General features: G+C 38.1%; 1 protein-coding gene across 1 annotated transcript in view; it reads right to left on the bottom strand.

Annotated features, from left to right (window-relative positions):
• PRIM2 (DNA primase subunit 2) overlaps nt 1-12,388 on the bottom strand; it is a 91,966-nt gene that overhangs the window by 78,126 nt on the left and 1,452 nt on the right. Inside the window, exon 4 of the mRNA XM_066314961.1 lies at nt 7,236-7,356. Within this exon, the coding sequence (XP_066171058.1) occupies nt 7,236-7,356 (121 nt within the window). The remainder of the gene's footprint in view (nt 1-7,235; nt 7,357-12,388) is intronic.

Raw genomic sequence — 12,388 nt, 5'->3', positions numbered from 1 at the left:
ACAAACAAACCAACCAAACAAAAAACCCAAAACAAACAACCACCAAAAAAATACCACTACACACAGCACTTTGAAAGTAACCACAGAACATTTTGTCCACCTGAACAGAAGAGACCCTAAGACCATCCCCAGGGAGAGAAAGTGTGACTGGTGAACAGTGGCAAGTTTTCACAAGAACCAAGTGGAATGGACCCAGAAGTTCATTAGATGTTCCAAATCAGTACAACATGTATCACAGACCTACAGCTGCAGATGCTAAAATGAAAAATTTTCTGTTTGATGTCTAAGAACAAGTGGCAGGTCTCGGAGACTTAAAATTGGGCAAGGCAAAGCAGACAAAAGACTGAAACTCAGACTGAGGGCTTCAAAGGATGTCATGCTTCTAACCATGAGGGCTTCTAAACATGTCAAGAACAGCTTTGTAGTTGAATCCCAAGTATCACTTACCTGTAAAACCATTTATTTTATATAATTCCTTCATATCCTGAACAACGTACTTGGAGATTAAAATATTTTCTTCAATGACTGCAATATTTAAAATATTCACAAATTTCCCTTTAAATATCTTGAAATCTGTTAGTGCCTTTTACTGCCAGAAACTGTCAGGCATCATTGAGGTAATTACTCATTTATAGTAAGATTTTAATACTTTAATCTCCTAAATTGATGTAAATCTCAACTGCACACCTGTGTTTGCATATTCTCTTTGATGGGCTCTGTCACCTTAAATGTCAGCATTTACTCCTCTTGAGTGCTGCTTAAGGATTTCCGATGCTCCCTACGTGACTGACTTTGCACATAGATTATTTAATATGCCTTGAGTGCTGAAAATTACATGCCATACATAAAAAGCTTCCGTATTTATCTGGATGATGGGAGTACTGTCCCTTAAACATCTTGATCTTTTTTTTTTTTTTTTTTTAACATTTAAAGTATAAAATGGACAAAAGAACATTCTGAAATATCTTCAGAATCATTCCATTATTCTCCTTTTACTGTGATAGAAAACAAATCAATGCATCAGGGGAAAATACTGTTGAAGCACAGATTTATTCTTGCTTTCCTTTTACTCTCATCCTTTCTCAACATTTTATTCAATATCATGCACTCTACCTCTTGCTCATGCTGCCATAAATTGGTAGGTATAAACAATAATATTTCAGAGTACCGTAAAATTTTGAGCACCAAAGCAATGTTCCACTAGGCTGGGCAGCACCAGGCATCTCCCACACTTGTCAGAGAAGAGACAAGCCACAGCTATTCCTACAAGTGATTAAATGCAATCTACTTCTGTCCTGGGTTGTAGTATACGATGTATTCTATCACCATCTTCTGTTAATGGCCCATCAATGCCTTGTGCATGACTCAGAGATAACTCCCTCCGGCAGCTATCTCACTTTAATGGGCCATCAGGGACTCATCATATGACTCATCATCCCATTGTGAGATGCTCTGCCCAGGGGGAGGAGCCAAGCATTCTCACCTGGATATAAGCTGGGATTTGGGACAGTACAGGCAGCCCTCACCCACTGGATTCCCAGAGGACCAGAGCTACCAGACCTTTCTACGAGATCACTGCTTCAGAAAGACCACCTCACCTGGACTGCTTCCATCACCCTGCTCAGGTTGTATTCTGACTCAGTCAGTGGTCTTTTTTGTATTATTGCATTTATTTTTTATTTTTTCCCTTTTCTTATTAAATTGTATTTCTGACTTGGAGCCTTGGATTGTTTTCAAACCACAACAACTCGTTAATAGCTCAAAAAAGTATCTCAAATACAAACTCAAATCAAGCTTCATTTTTTTTGCCAAGAAATCCAGGTCCCAGAGGCTTCTTACAGAATACTGAAGATAGACTAACTTAATCCAGTGCCAGCTTTCTAAAAATTTTCCAGGGAAGGACTTTTGTAATCCTCAAAATTACATGATTTATATTAAATGCAGAGAGGCTGATTTTCATAAACATTGTAAAAAATTTGGATTTTAGTAATCCTGTGCATGTTCAGACATATTCATCATACTGAAGTCATCATGTTTAGCTTGAGTATCATGAGGTTTACAGCCTTCCTTTTTCAAGTGAAGGGCATCTTTATAATCAGGTAAAACTCTCCAGAGCAGGCATTTACTAACTGTATTAAACACTGTGCCGCAAATTTTGTTCCATCAGCAATACAAATGTCAGCCACTAAACATAAGAAATCCTACTAAAAATTAAAACACTAGTTTTCCTTAAATTTCATTTCTATTTTTAATTACAGAAAGCTCTTGCTCTTTGATTAAAAATTTCTTCAGTCATGAGATGAGAACTACTATCATATCAAACTCTCTACAGCTGACCACCATACAAAAAAAAGCTTTGGTAATATGGTATTTTTTCTTCTGGTTGTTAACAACTTCATTCTTTCCAAAATTTGCTAAATAACATTTTTATTAAGTATTCAAAGATCTTAAATACAGAAAGATCTTAACAACTTCTTAAGTATTATCCATTAGTGGGACTGAAGATTTCTTGATTCTACAAAGCAGTAATTCTCAATCTACAATTCTTAGAAATTAGTCTGCAAAACCCCTGCAAAATATATATGAAGATATCACTTTCTCATGCATGTAAGCAAATAAGAAAAGGTGAGAGGTGACAGTTACTGAATTCTCAATTTGAGGTTCACTTTGTTGGTGCTGTAAATGACAACAATGGTGACAAAACTCTACAAGACAATCCATTTATTCCTCCTCCCCACAAAACAGCTGACCAGCCCCTTTAATAAATACTGAGAATCACTTCTTACCATGGTTCTTAGAGTTGTTAACATTGTTATGCCAGATTATGCCTAGTTCAAGCTTTAGCAGATCTCACCTTTCTCAGATTACAGTTCTGAAACCAGGACCATTATCTAGAAAATGCAAGGCACCTCTCTTCTCATTAAAGAAATTTAACTAAGAGTAAAGAGTGCATCATAAACAATTGAAAGTCCTGTAATATAATTTTTATCCATTTACCATATAGAAAATGGATTCTAACATCAGAACTTACTTCCTTTCTCTGCAGACCATCTCTTTTTCTAACAGGTAGAGCACAAAGTTTGATTTTTGTCTTGTTTTTTGCACAATAAGGCGCAAAAATATTGTAACTTCTAACAGGGATGCATGAGTGGAATAGTTCATACTAATTTCCTTTTCAAAGGAAGTGTTTTCTTTTACAAATAGAACATTGAGAAAAAGAATACTGCTTTTAGAGTGGCCTTACTTTTGTAGTGGCCTCTACAGAGCACCACACCATTTAGACCTGTTTGAAATACATATGGAATTCATTTGTAATATTCAAATGTTCTATACATGATAGAGTAATAAAGGATTAGTTTTGCTTAAATTCCCACAAGAATTGAAAGCAGGGGGTGAAAGCAGAAGCAGGGAAGTAGATTTTCAATGAAATGATGCTTTTTTGCCTCAACAGGAATAAGAAAGTAATACCTTCTTAATCATTTTGACATATTGAAGGCACATTCAGTAGCACAGAACCAAGCCATACTCCCAGCTATTTCCAGCAACCTGCAAACACTGATTTATTCTTACAAGCCCAAATGCTGAAACTGTGACAAGAGAATATGAGGCTGGGGAATAAGCAACAAAAATACAGCTCCACAAACACACCAAACTCACTGAAAGGTCTGTTGAACCAGAGAATGGCATTTCTAATAGTCTCTCAAAGACAGAGGAAAGCCTCTGTTACTCCAAACATGGCACAAATCCTATTTTACCAACATGCACTGATGCCAGATATGTCAATCCAGCAAAATATAATGTACATTGGCCACATATCTTAGAATATTTAAGTTATTCTAATAAGCAATATTTTAAGAGAAAAGCTTTCTCAATGGAGTGATGATTGCACGTTAATTTTTATTCATTCAAGTTTACAATGAGACCTACCGGCAAAGCTGGAGTTTCCAACCAAAACATTTCATAGCTGCAGTGAAAAATACTGTTAAAACCATTAATGCACACACTGCAATAGACATTTTCCTTTAATCCACTCAGACAAACAACAGTATATAACAGCAGGAACTCTTTTATAATATCTCTAAAACACCAACAACAGTTGCTTGTCTAAACAGATTTTGCATTTTCAAGTTTTTTCATTGAAAGAAACAGAATGAGTTTAAGTTAAAAGGGGAAAAAATTGAATTTAAATTATAATTTGAAAACAAAAACTGTGGAATAAGAGTATTTATAGAATTATGGACAAAATATATTCTGCACTCTCCATAGCATGTACTTAATAGGCAAAAATCAGATTGTCTATTTAAAAAATAGGATAATTTACATGTATGTGCATGTATAAAATCTAAACTACAATGAAACTTATTTAATTGTACATAATTTCTCTTAAAATTATAAATAAATCCTTAACCACAATTTGTAGCTACTGTATTTAACACTGGCCTCTAATTCTGTGCTATTTAAGCTAAATCATGGTCTTGGTTATACACCTATAGCTTCAGTAACTCATAAAATATGCATAAACAAGAAGAGTCAAAATGATTTTTAGCACGCACAAACATGTAACCATATGTCCCCATGGAGACAGTAACACAGAAATCTGCATTTCTGAGCAATCCATACAGGCTTTTCATACTTGGATTATTAAATTTTAACTACGTCCTCAACAGCTATCATAAGCATTCACCAAATGCACTTATTTTTCGTTCCCACATAGTTATCCAGATGTCAGCATTCACAAATGAAACAATGCACAAAGTCCCCAGGCCACTGTAGTTTGCTGCGTTTTCTACGGCAAGAAGCCACATCTTAAAAGTAATTAGAAGATTGCAAAAGAACTAGAGAAAAGTTTATGAATAAAAACATATTTTGACCACAATTATTTTTCAGCTGAAGTCAATAATGTGGTGCGAACAGACTGCACACACAATTCACATAAGAATCAAACACAGCCATTGCTTTTCTCGTTACTGAAGCATTTAGGGTGAATTATCACACATTTCACCAAGAAAAAGCAAGGCAATTTTAACATCAGGGTTCTAGATGGCCAGATAAGGCAGATAAGACCTTATGAGAGGAACAACAAACTATGCTCTTATTTGAAGAACACAAACAAGAGACCCCATAAGATGCATCCCAGAGTCCTGAGAGACTGGGATTATGTAGCTGCCAAGCCACTCCCCATGATATTTAGAAAGTCATGGCATTCAGAAGTCCCAGGTGAACAGAAAGAGGCAAACATTACACCCATCTTTAAAAAGCTTAGAGAAAACCCTGTGAAATACCAACCAGTCAGCCTCACCTCTGTGCTTTGGCTGCACCAACAGCACAGTGGCAAAGAGATCTGTGCCAGCAGATCCTCCCAGAAGCTGTGCTGAGGCATGTGAATAACAGGGAGGTGATTTGGGGCAGCCAGCAAGGTAAGTCCTGCCTGACCAAACCAGTGGCCTTCTGTGATCCTTCTATAGCCTTTTATGATAAGAGTGACTACATCAGCAGACAAAGGAGGGGCTAAAGATGACATTTATCTGCATTTCTGTAAAGCTTTGACACAGTCCCCCACAACATTCATCTCTCCAAACTGGAAAGAAATTAATGCAATGGGAGAACCAATAGATGGATAAGGAAATGCCTGGATGTCTATATCCAGAGGGTAGTGGTCAATGGCTCATTGTCCTGATGGCCATGGATAACAAGTCGTGTCCCTCAGGAGTCCATACTGGGACCAGTGTTATTTGGTATCTTCATTAATGACAGAGGCAAAGAGATCAAGTGCACCCACAGCAAGCCTGCAGATGACACCGAGCCGAGTGGGGCTGCTGACACACCTGGAGGACAGGATGGCATCCAGAGGGACATGGACAAGCTCGAGAAGTGGCCCAGGGGAATCTCATGCAGTTTAACAAGAGCAAGGTTCTGCACCTGGGTCAGGGCAATCCCTGGTTTCAATCCTGGCTGGGGGATAAGCAGATCGAGAGCAGCCCTGATGGGAAGGACTTGGGAGTGCTGGTGGATGAGAGGCTGGACATGAATTGGCCTTGTGCACTCACAGCCCAGAAATCCACCTGTGTCCTGGGCTGCACCAAAAGCACAGTGGCAAACAAGAGGAGGGATGGGATTGATGGCCACAAACTAAAACACAGGAAGTTGCAACTCAACATGAGGAAGAATTTCTTAATGCTGAGGGCTGCAAACCACTGGAATGGGCTGCTCAGGGAGGTTGTGGAGTCTCCCTCTCTGGAGACATTCAAAACCCACCTGGATGCATTCCTGTGTAACCTGCACTAGGTGACCCTGCCTTGGCAGGGTGATTGGACTGGATGATCTCCAGAGGTCCCTTCCAACCCTAGCAGTTCTGTGATCCTGCCCCTCTGCTCTGCTCTGGTGAGACCCCCACCTGCAGTGCTGCATCCAGCTCTGGGGTCCTCAGCACAGGAAGGACATGGATCTGTTGGACTGAGTCCAGAGGAGGGTCACCAAGATGATCAGAGGGAATGAACACCTCTTGTATTAGGAAAGGCTGGGAGAATTGGAATTGTTCAGCCTGGAAAAAAGATGGCTTTGGGATGACCTAACTGTGGCCTCCAGTACTTGAAGGGAGCCTACGGGACTAAGAGGGACTTTTTCACAAGGGCTTGTGGCAACAGGACAATAGGGAATGGCTTCAAACTGAAGGAGAGCAGGTTTAGATTAGAAGTAAGTTTAGACTAGGAAAAAATTCTTTACTGTGAGGACAGTGATGTCCTAGAATAGGCTGCCCAGAGGTGTCATGGATGTCCCATGGCTGGAAGTGTTCAAGGTGAGGTGGGATAGGACTCTGAGCAACCTGGTCTTCTGAAAGGTGTTCCTGCCCACAGCAGGGAGTTGGAACTAAATGATATATAAGGCTCCTTCCAACTCAAACCATTCTATGATCTATGATCTATTCCACCTGAAACTTTGATTCAAAAATACTTGTCAGCTTTAGTAAACCTTGTTAACTTACCTGTGTAATTACACATTTTGTCAGTTGTGTTTGTAGACTGAAGCAGACTGAGCTTCTCTCGTTGTAGCACAAAACTACATCACTTAATCCTCACACACACTATTCTCCAAGTTTAGAAGTTCTGTGTGGTCAGGTCTTTTTTAAAACCGTAACTGCGCTTTCTATTTTTAAATACAATTGCTAAAACTATCGTAATGAAAATTTTAAAAAAACAACAGACATGCAACACAAATACAGAGAGTAACCTACTTACAGCTTCAAATGATAAGTTAACATGTTCCAGGAATTTCTGCATTAAACCACCTGTTAGTTCATTGAAGCGATATCGGAAGAGATCCATTTCTTGTTGAAGAAACCAACGCCTGAGTTCCTCACTGCAAAAAAAAAAAAAAAAAAAAAAATTTAAAAAACCATTTTCTGAATATACTTTATTTCTTTGCTTGAAAACTAGACCACAACCTAGTGAACACAACAGTAATGCTGACTTTGGCATGTGACCCACACACTGAGAAGCTTCGAAGCGAAGGCAGGAAACCTTCAGTAATGCATACTCAATCAGAAAAGACTTATGCAGAGACAATACTTTTTACTTGTTTTGGATAAAAATACTCAATTGTAGGTAACATTCTCTCTTGGTATTTAAAGGACAGGTTTTTTTCGACAACATGGCACAATATTTCTTCATTGTACAATTAACATAACAATGTGATGAGGCAAATATACTTAGAAAGCTACTTCTTTTAATTCTCACTTTTGGTGTATCTCCAGCAGAGGAATATGCATGCATCTCAGGAAACATGACAATAGTGCACTCCATTCTAGGCAACAAATAGCCTGGAAACAGGCAAAAGGAAAATATATGGCAATGAAGATGGGTGAGGAACACAAATAGAACATCTAACTCTTGACAAAAGAATAAAAGGGGTTTAGCAATTGCAGGTGAACAAGTAGAAGAACCAACAGGAACAGAGGGACAGGAGTCAGAAGACAAAATAAAACAACACCGAAGCCAATCCAAGTACTCAGTACTCATAGAACACTTCGCATCCTAGTGCTCAGATTCCCAGGCAGTAGCACACTACTCAAAAGTACAGCAAGTAGGTACCAGAGTGCCAGTAAGAAAAGCCACCCCATATGTGCAAGGACAGAATGCAGATGATGCTGTATCTCACTGCCACAGGGCGCTCTCTTAAACTGGCCTCTGAGAGCTACCCTGTGGGCCACTGCCATTGGAATTCACAGAGCACACAAATATTGCAGTCTTGTATGTTCTCTTTACAATATTTAAGCATCTTTTCCCCATAGGGAACATGTGAATCACAACAGAGTTATTTGTGGTTTCGTGCACAAAACCTCTGCTTGATATATGGCTTGAAGAAAATTATCATTACATAAAATAGCCAAACAGAAAGGTTGATAAGGTGCTTTGTAAAATATAATCCTGTGGACAGTCTCAGTGCTTGGGATGTAATAACAATCACACACCTACGTGGATTCTTCCTACAGCTGACAAAACAGCTGACAAGGTGATGTATATGTTCAGCAAATACTTTTAAGCTGACTTTACTAGGATCATCATCATTAGGGCATTATTTACATCACTTCTAAAGCCAAACCATATTTTACACTCATTATTCACATGAAAAAAATTGTACACTGTCATCTCAAACTCATACTAAGTAACAGTATTTATTATCAAAACCCCGAGATTACCTGAAAAGCAATGTAACTTTCATTAGATAACTAACCAAGCTGCTGCAGAAGCTGAGAGAGTTGCAGCTCATCAGAGATGCTAAGAATGTTTCTTAATTTTTTGCCACTTAAGTTTCTGGTGTGCAGATTAGCCAACAGTTTAAACCAGTGCTTATACTCCCAACTATAAGAAAAAAAATGGAAAACAATCTCTTTCATATAGGGAACAGCACTTGAGGGTCTGGGGTTGGAATTAGAAACACTCTTCACCCCAAGGAGGGGCAGGAAAAATCAGCATACTTGTTACGGAGCATGAACATAGAAGTACTTTAGCAAAGGCAGGTAAATGCTTCTAAATCTGGAATTTAAAACTAGTACCTCACATTCCACAATTAATACAAGAGTTCCAACAACTTAACACCTATTTATGAAAAATCTGGGCATGGGTCAGATCGCTGCTTTACTAGGCAACCATCACCAATGGATTACTCAGAGTTTAAGTGCTACAGACTAGACAGCAAGGGGAACATGGATACAGATAAAACACAAAAGGAAATGCTACTCCACATAAAGAGGCAGCAATTTTAGCAGAGAAGTCTAATTTATCATACAAAAAAAGATGGCAGGGAGTAGTGAACAGGGTTGCTAAGTTTGAAATAGAATTTATGTCCTTGTTATGTGACACAGACACAAACCGAGCAAAAAACACTTTAAAAGGGCATAAAAGTATGTTTGAAAGTTTCCTGAATAAAGGAGTTTTGCTGCAAGAGCAGAGTTAAAAACTGTTTCTTCTATCTTAAGAAAGTAAAGTGAAAATCAAGCACCTGAGACTTTCAAGGTTCTTCATAACTGATTTGCTGTGACTAGAGATAGAGCAGACAAAAGCAAAAACGCACACTCCCATCCACATGCAAATAAAATTATCTTTACATCTGCATCTGCCATGAAAGCAAATTAAACAAGATTATTCTATTTCCTCATCTTGACAGATCTAAGCAACATTAGAAGAGGTGTGAAAGAGGGGCATGGATGAGATTGTTCTCTTGAGATTGTAAATACCCTATCATACACAAATAAGCTTTAAAGTCTTGGATTTCAGAAAGCAGAAGGAAATGACTTCACAAATTTAACTAACCAGAATGGAAGAGCTGGTCATTTCAGATCACGTGAAAACCAAATCAAAACAATCCCATTTACAAGTGAGGACTGATAGAGACTAGAGAAGGAAAATCGATATAAATTTTTACCCCTGGATGGCACTGTTGGCCAACTAAAAACTGAAAAAGCACTGTGACAGGAAAATGTAAACACAGGTACACACAGCTGCCTCAGGAACTGAACTCAACCTAGTTTGTAGTTTTGTCTATTTAAGTGCACTTTTTCAATCACTCCTACCTTAACAACTTTCTTCAATTAACCTAGTGATTTGTGCCAAGCTTATTTTTTCTGACCAAGTATGATAAAAACTTGAAGTACAGTATATTCTATTTGCCTCCCAATTTTATCTTCTGGGAACTTGCCAGTTGTAGATGATAGAAATACCCCCGAAGTACAACTACTTCAAGAGAGAGTAGAGAACACTGGGTACAGGCTCACCTCATACTTCTTAGTGTGCTATTTTCCATGTTTTGAGTAAGCACTAAATCCACCTTTTCAAAGTACAAGTAGAAACTGACTAAAAGCTGCTTTATCAAAATGCATCAAGTACATATAAATGGGAGCACAAAATGGCATTTGCAGGTTGTCTAAAGGATGTCCCAGAGCTCTATCCAAATCCTCCTCCCTCTAAAGATATTTTTCCCCCTAGATTACAAAGCCAGGCTCTTTCCTGCTGATTCTGTGGCCCAAGATAGCTTGTATTCATTTCTGCACAGCAGTTCACCTTCAACAAGCTGCCCACACCTGCCCTGCCTATATTCTAATTTTTAAGATACTTCCCCAAAACACAGGGTTTGAACAGTATTTCAAATTTATTTACTAAGCAAGAACTTCAGTCAGATTCTCACCTTCCACAAGAGCAGAATTTTCATCAACTACCAACACCCTCAAAGCATCTCATCTCCCACAAAAAAAGTCATAGTCTAAATAATCTAAATAATAACTAAATGTTTAAAGTAAAGTTCTGGCTTTGGAAATAAGCCAAATTGATTATTCAAAATGCCACTAATACAAACCACTATGTTTTCCAGGGCCTGTTAGACCCTCAACTACTTGAGGATACTACTTTTCAGGGAGTTTTGGTAAACTTACAGTACACGTTAGCTAAGATATTGTCTTGTGAAAATCAGTAGGACTAGTATGATTAAGGCAGTTTATAAAAATACAACAAACATGGGCACTAGAAAGAAAGCAATATCACACTTGTTATTCACAACCACAAATCATACGTGTAGAATACAGAAGGGATTTCAGTTGCGTTTCTGTTATTCCTTCTACTCTCTTCTTTCAGGATTTTGAGCTACACTATCAGAGTCACTGCAGTGAAGGCTGCTATTGGTCTCCACAACCACAACCTCTTCCTCATTGTACATGCATCGCGGATCTAGCAGGCTCATTAATCACACACATTGACAAAATGTCTCCAGCACAGCTCAGATGTCTTCTGAAAGGACAACAGGATGGGATGTGAATTATCTGGAAGATTTCAGGGTGTTTAAAAGTCAGGGCCTGTCATGGGGAGGTTTCATCCATCTGGAGGCAGGCTTTTGAGGCCTTTACTACTTCCTACTCTGATCAGATATTCTGCAGCAGGAATCCAAAATCATTTCAAGGAAAAGCCCCAAGCATTCCAGCTCCATATCCTGGCTTAGACCACAATCCCTCCTACTTTCCTGCCCTGTCTGCTTTTGCTTACAAATCTGTATCCAGAGCAGCACTTCTGTCATGTCAGCTCTAACAGTATCATAATATGCATTCTATCACAGTCACTTAATTAAAATTCACTGTATTGCAGCCTTAAGTACAATCGAATTAACAATTCAACACACTTCATATCTGCCAGTTTTAATTCTAAAAAGACTGCAGTGATAAGGAGTAAAGAGTTCACACAAATGTATAACAAAACTACTTGCAGACACGAAGCACTGTCAAATCTAATTTCAACCAAAAACTATAGAGGAAACAAAAAGAATGCACTTTACAGGACCAAGTTTTAGCTTGAAATTTCACATAACAAAAAAATTGCAGTGCAACCAGCCATGGCAATAAATATGGACAAAAAACAGAGGCAGTACATGAAACCTCAAACCCAGATGGTAATTTTAGTTGGTCAGAAACAGTGCTCTCTATACAATAACATGAAGCCTATTTAAATAGTCAGGTCTTTGTTCAGTTATCAACAGTTAGCATATACAGAAATTAAACTATGTTATCAGTCACTGCAAATGCATGACGAACAGTTACTACAGATGTGCTTTTATTTAAAAAAAATGTTTTAAAGAGACTCAAATCAATGGTATGTGTTTAAAAGCCAAAGTTTGTAAATTTTTAAAATACAAAATCCAGGTATTAATTTACTCCACATATCCCTTTTTATCACAACTGAAATCAGATTCCTAGCAAAAAAATGCTCTATGAGCCCACATCTCTCTTTAGTAGCTATGCAACTCTAAAGCATCTGTAATAATAATAATATACTATTATTATTATTATAATAAAGCACTGCAGTATATATATATATATTTAAAATTAATAATAAGAGTACAGCATAATCCA

The sequence above is a fragment of the Sylvia atricapilla genome, chromosome 3 (genome assembly GCF_009819655.1).
Source record: "Sylvia atricapilla isolate bSylAtr1 chromosome 3, bSylAtr1.pri, whole genome shotgun sequence".
In the NCBI taxonomy this organism is placed as follows: Eukaryota; Metazoa; Chordata; class Aves; order Passeriformes; family Sylviidae; genus Sylvia; species Sylvia atricapilla.
This window is presented reverse-complemented; position numbering and strand designations above follow the sequence as displayed.